The 21572-nt window shown below is 38.0% G+C and overlaps 2 protein-coding genes across 2 annotated transcripts; both read right to left on the bottom strand.

The window, feature by feature from the left end:
- Positions 1-161: 161 nt before the first annotated feature.
- LOC145671618 (uncharacterized) lies at positions 162-1241 on the bottom strand. The gene has a single exon (XM_081740813.1). It carries the CDS (start codon positions 1239-1241, stop codon positions 162-164), a length of 1080 nt encoding a protein of 359 aa, XP_081596939.1.
- Positions 1242-2456: 1215 nt separating this feature from the next.
- On the bottom strand, positions 2457-2927 carry LOC145671619 (uncharacterized). Its single transcript, XM_081740814.1, has one exon. The coding sequence runs from the start codon at positions 2925-2927 to the stop codon at positions 2457-2459; it is 471 nt and encodes a 156-aa protein (XP_081596940.1).
- Between the last annotated feature and the right edge of the window lie 18645 nt (positions 2928-21572).

The following is a 21572-nucleotide window of genomic DNA, read 5'->3' on the forward strand; positions in this document are numbered from 1 at the left end:
TGACTTCCATTTTCTTCTTTGTTGTAACTGGTTGATGTAATCTCTTGACCAACGTTTCCAAATATGCTGCTTCATTTGTTGAATCCGTTGCCATCTTCCTAGTCTGTTGATAGGCACGTCTAGTAGATCTGGTCCCGGAAGGCTGAGAAGTGTAGCTCCCATTAAAAATGTCCTGGACTGAGATACATTGGATCTGTAAGATCGTTGGAAATGGCTGTCAATGGTCTTGAATTTAGAATAGCTTCAATTTGAATAAGTAACGTGTTCAACTCTTCGTATGTCAGACTTGCAGTTCCTGCTACACGCCGTAGGTGGTACTTCATGGATTTTATTGAACTTTCCCATGACCCCATGTGAGGAGATCTGGCAGGAATGAATTTCCATTCTAAACCTTCTTGAGCTGAGTATTCCAGGATGTCCTTTCGGTTAGTCTTAGATTCAAAAAATTGTTGCAATTCTCGATTGGCGCCAACAAAGTTTGAACCATTGTCGCTACAGATAGATAAGCATTTACCTCGCCTAGCAACAAATCTCTTCAATGCTGCGATGAAAGCTTGAGAAGTTAAGTCTGAAACTATTTCTATGTGAACTGCTCTAGTGGCTAAACAGATGAACAACGCTGCATATACCTTCATTTGAATTTTGCTGCGATACGTGGGCTTGACATAGAAGAATCCTGCATAGTCAACTCCCACGTGTACAAATGGTCTTGCTTCATTTACTCTCTCCTTGGGTAAGTGTCCCATTAACTGTGATGAACTTGTTGATCTCCACTTGAAACAAACCAAACAATTGTGTACTATTGCCTTGACCATCTTCTTAGCTCTTGGAATCCAATATCTGGTACGCAAAGATGCAATAAGAAGCTGTGGTCCTGCATGAAGCAACCTTTTATGTTCTTCTTTGACTATCAGATGGGTGAAATGATGACCTGCAGGTAGGATGAATTGGTGCTTGTTGTCGTACTCCAAGTTTGAATGTTCCAATCTTCCTCCTACTCTTAGCATTCCTTCCGTGTCCAGAAATGGAAAAAGATCCTTGATTGGACTCTTTGTTGAAACTTCCATTTGTTGCTGCAAGTTCAATATTTCTTCATGATAGGTAGTATGTTGTACTATCTTGATACATCTGTGTAACGCTAAACGAAGTTCCAAAGCGTCAAGACTATCGGTTTTTCTTTCTAATTTCTTGGAAAGACAATTCTGTTTGAATCGCAAACAATATGCTACTACTCTCAACATTTTGTTTAACGATGAATATCTTTTCATAAAGCTTGTTTCATGAACTGCCACCAAACTTATCATGACTTTCTTCTCTTCTGGAATATTAGCTGGCTCATTTTGTTCTTGACATGGCCATTCTGCTGTGTGAACAAACTCTGGACCATGCCACCATTCTCGAGACTGGATAAGAGTGTTGGGATCCGCTCCTCGACTAACTATGTCTGCCGCATTTTCTTTACTAGGCACGTGGTGCCATTGATTGATTGATGTGATTCTCTGAATTTGAGCCACCCTGTTGGATACAAATGTCTTCCAACGATTGGGAGGTGATTTGATCCATGACAAAACTATCGTCGAGTCTGTCCACAGGTGTATACCACTGACCTCTATATTCAATATGGATAGCGTTTTGTCTATTAGCTTCGAAAGTAACAGTGCTCCACATAATTCCAATCTAGGCAAGGTTTGCTTCTTCAGTGGTGCAATCTTCGACTTTGAACAAAGTACATTGACTTCAATGTTTCCTTGTTCATCTGTAGCCCTGATGTACACTACTGCTCCAAAAGTTTCTTCACTTGCATCGCAAAAACCATGTAATTGAATTTCCTTAGCGTTCTCCGAAGACATTACGTTTCTTGTAATTTGTATCTTCGCCATCGCAGGTAACCAAGACATTAATTGATTTCACTCAACTTGTAGGACTGTGTATAATGGGTCATTCCAATCCATTCCTGTCTTCCACAACTTCTGTAAGAAATTCTTGTATTTGATGACAATTGGAGCGATTAGACCTAATGGATCGAAGATAGATGACACTATACTGACGACTTGTCTTTTTGTCATTGCAACATTACTTTCTGGTGCAGTTCCGTGTTTACAAATTTTGTTCGAAATTATAAGTTTGTCTGTTAATGAAATCCATGCTATTCCTAAAGTCTTAACACCGTCTTGCTGACCAAGTATGATTGGCTGTTGTATTTCCCTGAAGTCTTCAGGAACTCCTTGAAGTACTTCTTCTTTGTTAGAACTCCATTTACAAAGCTTGAAACCTGCTCTGCCTAAAATATTAATAAGATCCTTCTGTAGTTCTAAGGCCTTTGACACGTTTGGTACGGATTTTAACACATCATCAATGTAGACATTGTGTTTTATTACTTCTGCTGCTTCTGGAAATTCCTTGGAATTTTCCTCCGCTATTTGCTTCAGACATCTTGTTGCCAAGAAGGACGCTGACTAAGTCCCGTACGTCACTGTTTGTAACTCATACGAGTGGATCGGTTCTTCTACTGAATTTCTCCAAAGGATGCGTTGTAAACACTTGTCCTCATCATAAATTAATATTTGGCGGTACATTTTCTCTAAGTCTGCTGTAAATGCAACTGGATACAACCGAAACCTTAAAATAATGGAGTACAAGTCATCTTGAACAATTGGCCCAACTTGAAGAATGTCATTCAATGATTTGCCATTAGACGTTTTTGCACTTATATCAAAAACCACTCTTAATTTAGTTGTTGTACTGTCCATCTTGAATACAGGATGATGTGGAAGATAACAACTGCTGCTGCTGTTCACGTCTTCTTCTGTAACTTTTCGCATGTGACCCAAACTTAAATACTCATCCATGAAGGCGGCATATTGTTTATGAAACTCAGGATTTTGTAGCAATCTTCTTTCAAGCTGCTTAAATCTTTGTAGTGCCATGTTGTAAGACTCTCCTAAAACTGCATTCTCTTCCTTCTTTGGTAATTTGACAATAAATCTTCCATCTCCATTTCTGGTTGTATTTTTTAAAAAATGCTTCTCACAATTTTCTTCTTCCGGCGTGTAAATCTTAGTCTGAAGATCTTCGAGTTCCCAGAATTTTCTCAATTGTGTATCCAAGTCTGTCTCCATCTGAGCAAAACATGAAATTACCGACTGGTTGGCTTCTTCGGGTATTGAAGGCATATTTCCGACGACAACGTATCCTAGCTTCGTTTCCTGCAAAACTGGATAATGTCCTTTCCTAGTCTTCTGGCCTGGCTCAAGGAGACTGTAGAATAACCCCGCACCTATAAGCATGTCTACTGACGACGAGCGACGAAAATTTGGATCGGCTAAGCAAATATCCTTTGGCAAGTTCCAATTACTGTAATCAATATCCTTAGAAGGTATGCAACCTGTAATGTTTGGCAATACTAAACAATCGACCACTGCATTAAAATCACATGTTCTTGAATAAATATGAACTTCAACACTGTGCTGAGCTTCGGAGGTTACAGAATTGATACATCTAATGGGAACACGATTTTTCGTTTTCTTGAGACCTAATCTATGAACTAAAGCTTCGCTTACAAAATTCGATTGAGACGCTGCATCTAATAACACTCTGCATTGTTGAAAACGACCTTTAGTGTCTGTTACGTTAACTAACGCTGTTGCTAATAAGACTTGCTGACCATAATTAATCTTAAATGAGCAATAAGAGTCCTGTGGTTGAACTTTAACCTGGTTCTGTTCCTTAACTTTAGGTACATTAGTGTTATTGTTATTTGTTTTGCTTGAACTGTCTTTGTTAGTAGCCTTCTGAGCAGTATCTTCATGCAACAGTGTATTATGCTTAAAATTACATTTCTTACAAGTACTTGATTTGCATGCCTTTACTTGATGTTTATTACCTAAGCAATTAAAACATAGTTTATTTTGCTTCACGAGCTCCTTTCTTTGATTAATGTTAGCACTCAGAAATTCTGGGCAGCGAAAAACAGCATGCGTTTCTTTGCTACGGCAAATATTACATGCATTTGGAAGCACAGTAACAAACGAATTCACTTGACTGTTATTCTTTCTTTTTACTTTGGCATCTACACTTTTGTTGTCATAAGTACTTTCAGATTGAGTAGGACGAATGTTTTCTAACATTTGACAACGACCTTCTAAAAATGAAAATAATTCCGATAACGATGGAAAGGAGTCACTACTTTGCTCAGCTTCCCATTCCCTTTCGCTTGCCGAATCAAGTTTTTCTACTAAATGTTGTGTTAGGAGTATGTCATGCAAAGGTTTGTCCAAATTCAATGCTTCAAGGGCTTGAAAATTACTACGTGCAGTATTTACAAATTGTCTAATGTCTTTAGCGTTTTCTTTCATTACTGGCTTGATATTGAGCAACCCTCGTACATATGTCGAAGCTATCAACCGTTTGTTTTCGTAGCGTTCAACAAGAAGCTTCCATGCAATTTCGTAATTTACTTCTACCGTTGGCAGATTTGCTATTAATGTAAACGCTTCTCTCTTGAGTGATGTGCGCAAATATTGAAACTTACAAACTGTACTTAATAATTCGTTATTGTGAATAAAGGAAATGAAAATGTCCTTAAAGGGCGACCACTCCTCGTATTTACCGCAAAATGTGGGCAAGGAAATTTTAGGCAATTGTACTGAACTACTACTAGAATTTCCAGCTTTATTATTTGCTGTCCCTGAATCCGTTTTTTGTTCAAAACTATCAATAAATTCTTGTAACTTAACCTTTGAATCATAATACAGCTCCTCGAATGTAATTCTGTGCGTTTCTTGTTCACCCATCTCATCCAAGAGCTCTATTTCTGACTGTATCTCATCAAACTTAATAAAAACCCCTTCAAGTGCAACTAGCCTTGTTCTTGCTTCTTGTATGCTAGGTTTATTTTCATTCTGTAGTTTTTGAAGAAATGTCTGTATTCTTGTTGCCTGACCTTTGACCGAAGCACGTTTCTTAATTAATTGACCCAACTGCACTTCTGCCATTGTTTCAGTCTTTCTTTTTTTCTTTTTTTTAACTACTCAAACCGCTGACAATATATTTTTCTTTTTTTTACTTCTGAGTGACCTACAAACGTGTAACCTTGAATTCAGCTGGGTTGAATGCACACACACCACTGTACTGATATGAACAGTTCTGTCCTGCCTATGACAGCCAGCACCCACACAAACACACACGAGAACAAAGCATGCAGTCACGTTTCTCGTTCTGATATCCGCCCCGGAGGACCAAAAAATGATGATGCTTATGTATAAAGGGTGATATGGTTATGTACTTTATTTACAACTCATGCATATCACAACCACAGCTAATGAACTGTATGATTAAACCCATATTACTGATTCACCCAGATATCATGAAGGAACGAGAAATAAGACTTGAATATTTTAGATGTTACTTGCTTCAATTCTTATTTAAAGATACATGTGTTAATATGATAAATATAACATGCTTTGTTCATATGTTAATATACTGATATAATACTTAAATATTAGTACAATGAATTACTTATCTTAACATCTTTCTGCAGTAATCGTTGCTTGCTGCTAGCTAAACCACATGTTGCTTGCTAACCATCATACTTTGTCTTCGATCACACATAAACTGAGTAACACTCTAAAACACCGTTATGCTTGCCTAGTTGCACTTCGCAGCACATTGTCGAATGCACAGACACAACTTGAATAGCACACTGAAGGCACTGTTGCCAGCCAATGCAAACACAACTCACTAAAACTCACCAGAAAAATCACTAAAAGAATCACAAAGAATTCACTAAAACCACTAAACTATATACAAAAAATGAAACTAATATGAATAAAAATAATGCACATATGCAAGCTTATCCAATATTATTTAACTATTAAACTGCTTTGTTAAAAAGTAAAAGGCAACCTTCTTGTACATGTAAGACACACACATATATACAAGGGCGTCCATCCAGGGGGGGCAAGGTGGGGCGCTTTCCCCCTTCAAGAGGAAATTGTGCTTCGGAAGATCGAAGACCCAATAGATTTTTTAGAATAGCTATGGCAAAATTTGAGACTATACTTGAAATGTCACTTATACTTCTCCCCCTGGAAACCACAACATGGGCGCCCTTGCACATATGTATATACAAAATATTCCGGTCCCAGTTCGATTAAAATTACTTGAATAAAAAACAAAAACTTATCAGGATAGTTATTTCAATAAATTAAACTATTTTTGTAACTTAAACTTTGTATTTCCTTAATAGGTATCATTCATTTTGCAGAGAAAAAAATATACTTTAATCACTTATGCCTTTCTTACTTGTTTTATTATATTGTATCTTTACATGAAACAAGTTTAAACAAGTCTGGCCACAAGATTTGTTATCATACGGTACCGGACTATTGCCCTTGTTGATCTATAACTAAATATACATCAGGGGTGCCCACAAGGGGGGGCTATGACGCAAACTGCGTCATTGAAATATTTGGGGGGGGTTAAAATCTATATAAATATGTTTGATGAGGGGGGGGGTAAAATTAATCGAAAAGAAGATTTTTTCATGGAAAAACACCTACGGATAGACAATTGGGGGGGGGGTGCGTCATAGACATAAGGGGGGGTGGGCACCACTGTATACATAAACGTGATCGTTGCATACATCAATTAAATTTTTAATTAAACCATTGTGTCTACTGCTCGATTAATCGTCCTAGTGCTATTTCTGTTACATTATTTATATGTGTAGAGTTCAGAAATTAGTTTCTATCTTATATACTCCAAAAAGTTACTTTGGTAAATATAATTTACTACGTGTAGTAGCTCTGATGTGCTTTGAAAGACTTACATGTTTTGGGTACGTACATTGATTAAGGAAGTTGGCTGATATGCAGGCCTATCTATTCTCCTTCAACAGGTATCTGTATATACTGTAGCATTTGAATTTCCTACTACAAAGTACAAACTTCTACCACAAGTGCTCCCAAAAGTCGAGTATTTAAATAAACAAAACAAGACATGAAATTTTCGACACGACATGGTAAATAATTTGATGATCGAGACGAGAAATGATCCTTCGAGAATCGTGACGAAAAGAGCCTCTTACAAAATTTACCAAACGAGATGGAAAAAACTTATTTCTCGTCTCGTCTTGTCTCGTAAGCAACACTACATCTCATGTCAGTCAGTGCTTACAATAATTACAATTAATTTATATCTTTCACTGTGTGCATCTGCTTAATCTGAAACACATTTATTGCAGTACCAAAGTACAATGGAACCACTGTGTTCGTGGTGGTTTAGAAGTACAGTAGAAGATACAGTATCTCGAAAGAGAAGCATGTCATAAATCTTAGGTTATAAAAATCAAAGACAGCAAGAAACCGTCTTCTGATATAGATCCAGCGTCCCAAGAATTGGTTCAATCTGTCTTTATTCTCTATTACACTGGTTTCCAATCTTGTTTATCTGGTGCCCCCTTCGTAAATCCGGCATACTACACTTCCTCCTCCTTTCAGCTCATTGGTTAATACGTGTTTTATGTCTGATCCTTTCTGTGATTTCCGATCAGGCATTGAATTCTCAAATTTCTTATTAATAATAATAATAATAAACTGACAAAAAAAGTTACGCACATAGAGAGAATGGTTCCATGTGAACGTAATTTCGTAGACATGCATAGCTCTTATAGGGAGATATGTAAATAATCACAGTTGCAATGATCTGACTGTGAGACGGCAAGAATGGCCACCAGAGTGCAATCATGTTGTCACCACGAGACCGTATTATTAGGTTTGACGGTTTATAAGGAGCGTGTGCGCTAACCTAGATAGTAAGTAGGCATGGACACTATCGAATTGTTTTTCCTATCGAATGAATATTCGATACTGAGGTTGAACTATCGATAATTTCATTCGATAGTCCGATAATTTTTTACATTTATTCAGTGATATAGTCCTTGCGTGCTTCCTTGCTGACAATACGGCTATTCCACAGTCTAGTGTGGCACGGTGACTCAGTGGTAGAGTGCCTACCTCTGGTGCGTGGGATTCCTGGTTCGATTCCCGGCCAAGTAAGCTCGTCGTGGACAACATTGCGTTCGTTGGTTTTCTCGGATTCTCCCATTTCCTTCCACACTTTCATTTCACCAATAATTGTAATCATTATTCATTTGCCTTAATGATCCGTCTCCCTTAGCCGAAAGGGCATAATCGTGAAATATTAAACCAAAGATTTCGTTTCATTTTATTTCGATAGTCTGGTTTGACTAATCAACCCATCTCCTGATTCTACCATTTGTTTTGTAATGGCAATATACCAAACACGCTTCAAATAAAAAAGTTAAATATTTGAAGTTATTGAATTACTTCATTATAACAAATGAAGTACAGTAAAAGCTCCTTATTCGCGCTTTCTTTATTCGCGTTTTCACTATTCGCGGATTAAAAAAAAATGCGACCCAATTCCTATATTCGCGGCTAAAGATTTCTTTATTCGCGGATCTAATCAGTACGTACATACATACGTAATAATAAAAAGGATTCCAATAGGTATCCAACCCAATATCCTTTGTAAACGCCGTCAAATGAACTAATAAAATGTAAAATAGACCTTATTACAACTTTGCCTAAAGTATGTTGTTAAATGATATCGCCGCTGTATGGGTTCGGACTTTGACATAAGCCGCCTTTGCTGCGATCGGTGTTTTTGAGTTGAGTTGAGTTGATTTGAGTTTAGCGTCCCGTTCAGCAGCGAGGCTATATGAGACGTGGACCTACTGATTAACGTGGAATCCGAACCACATGAGCTCCCGCCGGGAATCGTCGGTGTTTTTGAGAATGTAAACAAACAGAATGAAAGCAACCTTATTACTCAATGAATAAAGTATATTTTTAAATGCCGCCGCATTATTAGACGTTCTGTCCTTTGGTAAGAGCCGCTTTGCGTGTTTTAATGTTTCGTCTTTCCATTCGTTACAAAAATTGTGATCGGGTAACACGTCTCTACCTCTGTCTTCCTAATTTATACAGTAATGTCAACTAAAAAAAAAATGAGAAACGAGTTTCGACACGAAAAAAATCTGTGTTACCGCTTAAAGTGAAAATAGAAATGCTTGATCGTTTACGCCTTAGAGAGTCGTTTCCATCCATATCATGCTCATTCAATGTCAACGAATCAACTGTACGATCGATAAAAAAAAATCCGAAGATAAAATAAGGTCGTCTGTAGCTTCAACTTCACTGTCAGCGAAAATTGTTCGTGATCCAGCAATAGAAAAAATGGAAGTGGCGTTGTCATTATGGATCGAAGACCGCAACCAAAAAAGGATGCCCCTGAGTGGTCCAATGGTCCGGGAGAAGGCAAAGCGTCTTTACGCTCATTTTAAAGAACCTTATGGTAGTTGTAGTGGTGAATGTACAGATGGAGGATTTCAAGTATCGGAAGGTTGGTTCAATAAATTTAAGGTGAAACAATCAGTGCATAACATTAAAATCGTTGGAGAAACTGCATCTGTAGACACTGCTGCAGCAGAACGATATCCAGAAGAATTTGCAAACTTAGTAGCTGATAGAGGATACAAACCTGAGCAAGTGTTTAATGCAGACGAAACTGCACTGTTTTGGAAGAGAATGCCAAACAAAACATTCATTTCTAAAAGCGAAAAGTCTGCTCCTGAATTTAAGGCAACAAAGGATAGAGTTACACAGCTGCTATGTTCTAATGCATCTGGAGATTGTGTCATTAAACCACTGATGCTTTACAGATCGTTAAATCCTCGGGCTTTAAAAAATCAAAACAAGGACGACCTGCCAGTGTTATGGCGTGCTAATAAGAAAGCGTGGGTTACAAGCGCTATTTTTTGTGACTGGTTCCGGAATTGTTTTGTTTCTGAAGTTGAAACATTTAAAAAATCAGAATTTAGACATTAAAGCAGTTCTAGTTTTGGACAATGCACCAGGTCATCCTCGCGAACTTGAAACTATGCATCCAAATATAAAAGTGACATTTTTATCTCCCAACACGACGGCTTTGCTTCAACCTATGGACCAAGGAATAATCCAGGCCTTTAAGCTCTATTACATTAGACTAACCTTCAAAATCGTATTGGATAATATGGAATGTAATCCTAATATGAATGTTATGGAATGCTGGAAGACATTTGACATAGCGAAATGCATCGTAAACATAAAAGAATCATTGGAAGAACTGAAGCGACACACATTGAAGTCATGCTGGGAAAAAATGTGGCCTGTTCTGACTGCGGAAAATGATGAAGAATGTGTGCAAATTCAAACTTTGACTCAGGACATAGCCGAAATTGCGAATGGAATAGGACTAGATGGATTCGAACAGATATAATCAAGTGACATTCAGGAATTGCTTGAATCGCAAGATGAAGATTTGACTGAAACCGACTTGGACGAAATGTTAAATTCACAGCCCATTGAACAAGAGGCTTCAACAAGCACTAGAAACGTGACATTTAATTTGAAAAATCCTAGTGAAGGTTTAAGAATGGCAAATGAGATTTGCGATTTCTTTATGAAAATTGATCCGTCTGTGGAACGAAGTCTTATTTTTAAGAGGCAAATTGCTAGTACCACTGCTGAATAAAACAGTCTGAATTGAAGGAACTTTTAAAAACTGGCAAACAAGAAAAAATTACAAAATTCTTCAAACCATTGCCTAAGCCTGAAGATAATAATTAATCAATATGGTCAAAAACTTCAATTACAGTAAATTGATTTTTTATATATGTATTTGTTTTTTATTTTGTCACCTAGGAACGTATTTCCTATAATCCCATATAAATTACCATTCTGTATTCACGGTTTCTGTATTCGCAGCATATTTATGGAACATATACCCCGCGAATAAAGAGCTTTTACTGTATTCGTCCTCCAGTTAACCAAACGTCTATAATAAAAGGCTATGGAGAAATTGAGACAATGGATAAAATTGAGACGAACAAAGTATACGTTGAGAAAGCAATTGTTTATTCTGTGAAGCAGGTCGGAAGCCAGTCCAAAAATGTAGGGGGGGCGGTAGAAGTTAGGGAGGCCCGATCTAACCATATTATAGTATATCACCATATTATAGTTTATTTGCAACCTACCGTGAAAATTTTAGGGGGCCAGCAAATATTAAGGGGGGCGGCCCCCCTAGACCCCCCGTGGATACGGGCCTACTGTGAAGCATCTCTTTTATTTAATTAGACTTGAAATTTATTTGATAGTCTACAAAAATAGTGATAATATTGTTTCCGAATTCAATATTGTTTTAGTAGAGCTCTCAACGAACTTTAACAATTAATACAGTCCCAGAGGCAACTTATGACGGAAATCACACTGGTCAAATTTAAGGTTTTGTCGCTTGAAACTGAGGAAATAAAGGTTATCTAATACAGCCTGTTTGAAAATGAATATCGGGGTTCTAAAACAGTGACGTAAGTAGGGGGAACAAACGGAGCTTGTGCTCCGGGCGCTGGATTGGGGGGGCGCAACACTGGGTATTATTTATTTTCACTATAGGCAAGGAAAGGAACTTTAACAAACTAAATATCATTAAAAAATACCTCAGAAACTTAACAATACAACAACGCCTCACCAACCTTGGGATCATATCCATATAGCACTAGTTATCTTCAAAGTTATCGTTTGAGGACATTGTTAAATCCTTTGCAGCCAAAAGAGCCCGCAAAGTAAAATTTTAGTTCCAGGTTTTTGTGTTTTCATTTAACGTATATCGATTTAAGAGATTTGCAAAATATCCTAGTGCAATACTCGAGACAACAGCTTGACTGTTTGGGTCTTATGAATAAAACGGAGCCTTGACTCTGCTCACTTTGCTCATGAGTGAGGTGAGCAAGCTCTGTTTCATATGCAAACTCTGAAATTTCGTATGAATGAAAACTATGATAGTTGTGAGAACTTACTCCTAAATAACCTGAGCATGCTCATAGAGTTTGCTTCACTCCGCGCCGAGACGGCCAAGTAAGTAGTCTGTAAGATGTTTATGTAATTCAAACAAACGTATTAAGAATTAGGTATATAGAAGATAATTACGGAAAAAGGGATGCTTCTTTACAAGCGTTTGTGGACATGATAGGAGATTATACAATCATGTTTAGTAAATTCGTGTTGCCAGAAGTAAGACAAGAAAAAGTATATGCATTTTCAATCATTAGGAAAAAGTATGAAGAATCATTTGGTGTCCCTGTTACAGAATCGCGGTTGAATAAGAAATAGCTAACATGAAAACTAGCCTTAAGAAGAAAATGGACTGAAAAGGCGGGAAACAAGCCAATAAAACTGAATGAATAGAAAAATATTACGGAAGCTAATAGACGGTAATACCAATCCGTTAGATCTATTAAGAGATTGAAGGTAAGCCTACTTTAGTCTAAAGTCATGCTATTTCTGGTTAAAATATAACAATTTACAATAAAGCAAGAATTCTTAACATGGGGTCCACGAACCACGTGGTGTCCACGGATGTATTTAAGCCTCTCCCTGTGAGATAAAAATTAAGACAGCCTATAGCCTACAGTTCGTAGTGTTAATTTATTTCTCACATATGTCTTTCGCTGTTATTTATCTCAGCATTTTCTCACATAAGCTTCATGTGCTAATAATCCAAAGTCGTCAATTTCGTGTGTGGGAACTCGAGCGAAATTTTTCACTTTAACGTCCAATTAAGTGAATGTTTAATAAAACGATCCAACAAATATATAATTTTATTTATATTTTATCATTATCTAATTTCACTGTATTTATGGCCTTCATATTAACAAAGAATACACGCCATCAAATTTTAAACTTTCCGTGGGATAAGAAAGAAAGGAAGAAGTGGACAGAGCTTCTGATGAAAGCACTGTCCTTAATTCATATGGAGGGACCAGGGAAAGCCATGAAAATTCAGACAGCATGTCCAACATTATCGGCATTCGAACCCGCGTTGGTTCGCAAAGGCGTCCTCCTCTTCAAACTTTCTCTCAACAATGTCAAAATTCCCATCTTTCAGATATTTAGCCACATAATACAGAGCAAAACAGACTAGAATGCACTTTCTGGTTGTCAGTATTATTTTATTTTCCAAAATAGAGAATCGTTGCTTCACTTAGCCGAAGCATCTTTCTTATAAAGCGTTTCCTGGTGAAGCAGTTGTTGAATTTTCTTTCTGTTGTTGTAGCTAGATTGTGCAAAGGAGTTATAAACCGAGGAGCAATAGCATATCCAAAGTTTCCCAGAAACAAGGCTTGTGATCTGTTTTCTGCCATGATCATGCGAACAGCTGAGTTCATTCATATTCGCGAATCGTGCACAGAAGCTGCTTAGGAAGTATCCCACTCGTAAATTCCTCGTCTCAGTTACAAGTGGCTTGAACTTTCAAAATGTAACGTCCTTTACTCGTCTACTTATATACTCATCCCCGTGTTCATGAGGCCTTTTAATTTCCACATGTGTGTAATCGATAACTCCTATAGCAAACGGAAAATTGTACTGCTGGCGCCATTTATTTATTACTGTCTGCTGTGCAGCAAGAGTTGATGGGAACTTTATTCACCACGGGGCCTTCTCTACTATTTTTCCCTAGAAGTTTTGAAAATGTAACAGACACAGTACTCTGGTTCAGTATCTCTGTCCTTCCCTACTCCGCTTTGAAAACCGGGATCATTTAAGTATTTTAAACATCGCCTTCTCTGTTCGTTAATAAGTACCCGCCGCCTGTAGTTGTGTTTGATTCGCGTAGGAAATAATTACTTAACCACTCCACGATTTCTTTATCGAAGCAATAGATAGTTTTATAGTCCACTTCGAAAGTGTTTCTGCGCTCATTGTATATTTTCTGTCATTGTTGAATACAACCATTTCCACAAAACGTCTTCACTTCACGGCTTGAGTCATCAAATAAGGGGTCTTATGAATAAAGTGGAGCAAGGTGAGCATGCTCCAGTATTTGTGGAGTTTACTCCTTTTGGTATGAATAAAGAGGAGCAGAGAGAGCATGCTCAGGGAGAGGTTACTCAGTGCTGGAGCATGGTCTGAAAACTATCGAGCATGCTCACATTTCATATGAATAAAAAACGAGCTCGTGCTCGCACTTCGGAGTACTGTCTCCAAAAATCTGGAGTCACCTCATTAGCTGACTCAAGCCGTGCAGTCCCCGCCAAGTGAACTTTGTGGTGGACAAACACCGTGTGCGTGCTTTTTCTCGGGGTTCTCCCGTTTCCTCCCACTTTCTTTATTCCACCATTTCATTCATTTCTCATAATCACCGTCTTCTTTAGCCTAACCGGCATAACCGTGGGACGTAAAACTCACAGATTTCATTTCATTTTAAAGCCGTGCAGTGAAGGTGTGTTGTGAAAATGGCTGCATTCATGAATTTACAACGACGTAAAATATAGGTCTACAAGGAGCGCAGAAACACGTGGGAAGTGGACTATAAAACTCTATATCGCTTTGATCAAGAAAACGTGAAGTGGTTTTCCTAGGTGCAACAAATGAAACTAGAGGCGGGGCACTTACTAACGAACAGAGAATGCGAATTTTTTTGAGATATTTGAGTGATCCAGGGTTTCAAAGTGGGGTAGGGGAGGAGATAGGTGTGGATCAGAGTACGGTGTCCGTGACATTTGCAAATGTTCTAGACAAAATAATCGAAAAGGCTCCCCTGTAGATAAAGTTCCCAACAACTGTTGCTGAACAGCAGGCAGAAATGAATAAGTGGCGCCAAAAATACAATTTTCCCTTTGCCATGGGGATCATCGATTGCACACATGTGGAAATTAAACGACCTCATGTACACGCGGAGGAGTACATAAATCGTAAAGGACGTTTCACCTTGAATGTTCAAGCCACTTGTAATTGTAACGAGGAATTCACGAGCGTTGATGCTTCCTGGCCAGGTTCGGTGCACTACTCCCGAATATGGATGAATTCAGCTGTTCGTGTGGTCATGACAGAAAACAGGTCAGGAGCCTTGCTTCTGGGCGATTCTGGATACGCCATTGCTCCTTGGCTTATGACTCCTTTCCAAAATCCAGCTACAGAAGGAGAAAGAGAATTCAACAACTGCTTCAAAGGAGAACGAGTTATAATAGAAAGATGCTTCGTCCAGTCAAGCAGCGATTCCCTATACTGGAAAATAAAATACGATTGGCGACCAACAAAAGTGCCTTCGGTGATTCTAGCCTGTTTTGTCCTTCATAATGTGGCTAAATATCTGAAAGACGGCGAGTTTTACATTGTTGAGAGAGCGTTTGAAGACTATGACGACATGGAAGAGGATAACGAGGACATGCCGCGCGTGAGACAACGTGGGCAACAAAGGAGAAATGAAATTGCCAGGATGATAGTTGGTCATTAAAATGTAAGAACTTTCATGAAAAGTACAGTTTATTTACAGTAGTAGTTTGTCAAATACTTGATATAAAATATTCATGTTATACTACAGACCTAGTAATCCTTATAAATCTTATAGCATCTATGAGGTTTTATAGAAAAGTTGAACACAAATTTCTTGAAATAAATGTCTCTCTTTTTTTTGTTTTATTTATGTCTGTTGACACTTCTTAAAATAAATGACAATACATGCTATTCTTTTAAAAATAATATAGCAGAAATAAGTGCAGTTGCAGACTGCTTGCTTCGTCGTCCCAGCGCGGAGTGGAGCAACCTCTATGAGCATGCTCGGCTTCTGCAAGAGTAAGCTCTCAAAACTATTGATAGTTTTTATTCATACGAAATTTTTAGAGTTTGCTCACAAATAGAGCATGCTCATCTCAAGTGAGCAGAGTCTAGGCTCCATTTTATTCATACCACCCAAGGTAACTCAAGATTTTTGGAGAGAGTACTCCGAAGTGTGAGAGAGATCTCAGTTTTATTCATACGAAATTAGAGCCATCTCAATAGTGTTGACTCCTTGCTCAGACGCTGAGTGACCTTTCGAAGAACTTGCTCATCTTTCTCATCTTTATTCATACCAAAAGGAGTAAACTCTCCAAAATTGGAGTAAACTCACCTTGCTCAACTTTATTCATAAGACCCTTTGTCATAATTAAATATTCTATTCTAAAGCAACAGACTGTTGATTCATTCTGCACCTATGCACATCCCGATATAATTCCATAAACATTGTGATTTGCAATTTGACAAATACTAGTTAGTTTGGTGTTTTGTCTTGTACTAAAAATTAAATTATATATTGCAATTTTGAAATCAAGCTTTACCACTTGAAGAAAAAATGGAATAGGAGATTTATTGTGTGATGCCAATATTAGGTGTAGTCGAGGAGTGTTTTGGTTTGGTTGATCAAGAGGGGGGGGGGGGGCGCTAAGGAGAGTTCTTGCCCGGGCGACAACTAGCCTAGCTGCATCGCTGTTCTAAAACTTTGTAGTATTTATTACGTTTAACGTACACTCATGTCCAAACTTATTGTTGCATGTTTATAAATATGTTGTTCTAGGAATATAATTTGATAACAAATTCGCCCGGTATTTCTTATAATGTTAGTATGTGTATAATCGGCAAAGACATGTATGTGGAAAATTTCATGTCAAAAGAGCAGTAAATAAGAGCAATAAAACGAAAATAAAACTTTCTTCTCCACTTAGCAAGATTTTGTTTTACTCATTCTAATTTTCGTATTTATAATTCTTTTCTTATGGAATTTACCACAAATATACATTTCCCGATTATACACATAGTATCAATATTAAAAGTGCCCTGCAACTCATCATCAAATTATATTCTTACAAGAAGACAGTTGTAGATATGCGACAATCGTTTTGGACATGAGTGTACAATTATAAATGAGACGTTCAGATGCCAAACCGATTAACTCCATTAAACTAGATTTTTCAGTAGTGAGCATTTTAGTAACTTAATGAGTTGAGTTGATTTTAGTTTAGCGTCCCTTTCAGCAGCGAGGCTATATGAGACGTGGACCTACTGATTAACGTAGAATCCGAACTACATAAGCTCCCGCCGGGAATCGAACCCGGGTCTCCCCCGCCAAAGGCGCGTACGCTAACCGCTTATAGCCACAAGGGTTTAGTAACTTAAGTACAATGTATTTAAACGAGAGTGATCAGAACGTTTATTCATTCTGGTGGCAAATTGTTACACAACGAAGTTAATCGATTTTGCCTCTGAAAAGCATGTATCTTTTCCAAGTCAAAATATGTAGAACCTAGAAAGCAGCAGAAAATGGAGTTAATCGGTTTGGCTTCTGAACTACCCCATAATAATACATTAAATGAAAGAGCAATTCAAACAGTTTTTGCCACAGGTGTTCAATGTGATCACTATTCATCACACGGTACACATCGAGCCGATAAGTGAGAAAGATCCATAAACTTTCCCCCGAGATATGGCACAAAACACTTCAATTTAGGGAAGTCCCGTTGCAACTGTACCATCCCGTGGGGGATTTTTTGACCCGCAGATGCGAACATTATCAGTGTTCACATCGCCACTTAGATGAAATGTCGATTCATCACTGAAGACGACACGATCCACAAACTCTTCATCGTCGTGCAGCAACATTTAATTTGCAAAGTTGACACGTAAGATCATAGTCTGTACTCTTTAGAAATTTTAGCAACTGCAAACGATAAGGATACAGCTGTAAGCGTCTCCTCAAAATTCTTCACACAGACGGTTGCACTATAAGTACAGACTTTCACGTGTCAGTCTTTGCAAAATGTAAAACACAAAAACTTTCTGTTCACTACACACCATCTTCGCTACTAGCGCTTCCTAACTATAGACAGAGGAAACAATGCATGCACATTCGTGTATACAAAACTGAGTTGCTCTTTCATTTGATGTATTATTTACAATTGCAAGTTAGTTGTAATAAATACCACAAAGCGTGAAAAGCGCGATATTCAGTTTGAAATACCTTGTATATTATTTATTGCACAAATAAATAAACTTTTAGCTAGATATTAAGAAATCAACATAATTAGATAACTGAAATTCCAGTTGATTTCAAAGAAAACAGAAAAATAATCTCAAATATAAATAAATGAACTAAGCAACAAAGATGGCGAGGTATACACAGTGGACTACGGAAAAGTTCCTTTAGGGAGCCCAAGTTTATAACGTGTTTATATATAAATCTTGGTGTAGTAAATGCTTACTTTTACGTAATATCTTGCATAAGGGAGTTAGAACCCCGGAAACGTTGTGTACGCAAGTGGGTACACACCACTGTTAAAAATAACACAGAATATAAAAAATTTACACAGTGGTTCACATCGTGTTTATGAACTAATATTTACTCAACTAAGTACTGTTTGTAGGTCTTTCAATTGACTGATTCGCTTTTATTTACGACCTTTGCCAGTAGGTAGGCTATATAGCACGAAACCCAAAGTTTTAAGTGATATCTGAAGTATTATAATGCATTCCATGTCCCTACCAGGAATAAAACCGAGGAACTTGTCTACCAAAGGCACGCTTGCTAGCTACTAGGCCAGTGATGATGGCTAACTGTTATTATTATTATTATTATGAAAATTGAGTGTACAGTTCATGACGACGTAATTGTCGGGCACTCACATTTGTGCATTCTATGGAAGATCATAAAAGCAATAATTAGGTAATTGTAATACGATTTTGAAAGTATTAAATTGCACACTTCTCAAACTTTATCAGTGTTTGTTGTTTGAACATAAATAGACCTACGTCATTTTGAACCTTTACTTGAACTATTAACTTCACAAGCGTTTGATAACATTTAATTTGCTTTCGATGAATATTTACAATAATAATCAACACATTTGCTTTAACGAGTATTTACAATATACAGGTATAGGTTACGTAGTTTTAATTTAGATAAGAGTTCATCGAAGTGCTCTTGAATTAAGACGAATTGATTGCTTGTAACCAAATTCGAAATTGATTGATTGCACACAGTAATTCATAAATTTGTAGTTCAAATAAGTTTCCAAAGTTTATATGTAATATATACGTAAATATGCATGTAAACTTGAAATCAACTAGGAGTTTCCTTAAGGGAAATGCTTCACTACAAACAAGGAAGTCTTTTGCGAATATAACCACTTCACTGAAAAGTTAGTCCTCTCTAACAAAGTAAAATGATCATAACCATCGTCCTTTTATAAAGAAAAAAGATCCCAACACTACTGCACTGGCTGCAATAACCACTCTAGGAATCTTCTTATGGGTCCTCTCTATAACTGCGTAATTTCTGACAACCATTTGACCACCTATTTCAACCTCTCTATCTATGGAAGTCTCTGCCACAGAATAGTCTTCCAGTAGTTCATAAGTGTTTCTGAAATGCTCACTGCAGGCAACTGATGTTAGGAAACTGCACACACCAAAACATAGACTCCTTCCACTAGCGGAAGTGCATGACATTAAGGCACTAATTCCGAGAGCTATCGAAGTCCAATGATATCGGTCTCCATTAAAAATAGTCTCTAACAGGAGATTTCGAGGAGTTTCAGGGTTTACGTATAAAATATGTCTCCTTCGTTCAAACGCTTCTCTAATTTGTGGCCAATATACATCTAATTGATCAGAAGGATTTAAATCTATATCCATTCCGACATACAATGGATCCTCATCATTGGCATTATTAATAGAGGTTCGTGTCCTCGCTTCAACTAAATTCATCACACTGGAAAATACAAGCATCCCAACTGTACTTATAACGGCAGAAGGGCCAGCTAATCCCTCCTGGATATTGGCTACAGCTCTTGCTGCATCTGCTCCTGTCAATGTAGCTACTGTTCCAAGTACGTTGACCATATCTCCAGGAGTTACTGGAACACTTTGTACAGTACGAAGAATACATTGTGAAAGTGACGTATAGTCAAATTCCTGCAAAACTTCTTCGCTTGGAATTTCCTGCGCACATTGAACGTCTGGCTCTGGGCCACGTTCATCAGGCGGCTGCTGGTGATGGCTTAAAGTCCTTTGTCCTAACCCTGATGGACCAGGGAGGTCTTCAGGGTCGCTTTGTCTGTCCATTATGTATCACTGAAAAGTAATGTCCACTGAAAAGTAGAGGCCACAGTTATGGCCGTAAATAAATCGAATTAAGTCTTTTTTATTTATTCACTCTTTTCCTTATATGCAAAACACTTGATGTGCTTAAAATAAACAAAATCGCTTGCTTAAATCACCTTGTAACCACTTTTTTTTATTCTCTCGCATGCGCTCACACAACTCCTCTTCTTTCTTCGCCCCATTGGGCAAGTTCAACAATGCATTTATATCCATGGTTAATGGAACGCCGACTGCGTAGTAAGCTTTCAGTAATTAGAGCAATGAACACAACAATAAGAAATAAAGAAATTTTATCTTTGTAGAATAAATTGAAACGAAATTTTTGAGTTTTATGTCCCACGGATATGCCGGCTAGGATAAAGGAGACGGTGATGATGAGAAATGAATGAAATGGTGGAATAAAGAAAGTGGGAGGAAACGGGAGAACCCCGAGGAAACCCACGCACACTGTGTTTGTCAACCACAAAGTTCACTTGGCGGGAGTAGGGTTTGAACCCGGAACCCCATGCATCAGAGGTGAACGCTCTACCACTGAACCACCGCGGCCCTCAACAGGAAAGCCAACCCATACCAAGAGTAAGGCATTCATTTTGGAATTTTCTGAATATTATTGCCCACGTGACGAGATGAAAAACAAGGTCGTCTCGTATTGTAATTTTCGTTTAATCCTTGTTTCGTATCGATTCGCGAATTCTTCCACGTCTCGTCTCGATTCCCGCAAAACCTTTCTCGTCTCATCTCGTTTTGTAAATTTGTCCTCATTTTCTTCTTAATTTCATCCAGAGTAGTGGTTCCCAATTTTGTTTACCTGGCGCATACGTGTTCTCCATTCTTTCACTTCGTTGGGTATACGCGTTTTATGTTCGAAGCCTTCTGCGATTTCAGCTGCAGCTTCGAATTCTCAGTTCTTCTTTAACCATAATATTGATAACACAATGACTGACATAAAGAAGTTAAGCATCCGAAAGAAATGGTCCAATGTCAACGTAATTTCGTACTCGTGCATGTACGGGGAAGCGCATACAAAAAAGAGGGATGATATTTTTCACGAGGTTGGCAGCACTGATAAGGTTGATAATGCGCAGGTGTCCTAGGATTCTGTGTTTACAACAGAGACAGAATCGTCCGAGTGGGGTTGCGTACGTGCGAGTAATAATAAGGTGAAATGACTGACGTAATACAAAAATCCAAAATGCCAAGTGAGACCTGTCATACGATATCTGAACGCCAAAAGACGGAATGCTGCTGACATTCATTCATTTTGTGCCATTTGCGGACGAACAGAAATGACTGGAGGGAAGGTCAGGTAATGCAGAGAGTTTCGGGAAGGGCGTTAAAATATTCATGCCAATTATCGTAGTGGAAGGCCCAGTGTTCATAATGACGATCTTGTGTAACGCATTAACGAGAAAGTGTGATCCAATAGCATGTTCACAATAACTAAACTCGCCAACGACTTTCCAGAAATGTCTGTGAAAACAGTGCATCGATTTGTGACTGACAACAGGGACGCCGCGACCAAGGGGGCGCCGGGTCGAA

This window comes from Thermobia domestica, chromosome 15 (genome assembly GCF_964235325.1).
Source record: "Thermobia domestica chromosome 15, izTheDome1.hap1.1, whole genome shotgun sequence".
Taxonomy (NCBI): domain Eukaryota; kingdom Metazoa; phylum Arthropoda; class Insecta; order Zygentoma; family Lepismatidae; genus Thermobia; species Thermobia domestica.

Bases quoted from the DNA above. Each gene is read 5' to 3' on its own strand.
- LOC145671618 (XM_081740813.1), bottom strand. From the start codon at position 1,241: ATGTTGAGAGTAGTAGCATATTGTTTGCGATTCAAACAGAATTGTCTT.
- LOC145671619 (XM_081740814.1), bottom strand. From the start codon at position 2,927: ATGGCACTACAAAGATTTAAGCAGCTTGAAAGAAGATTGCTACAAAAT.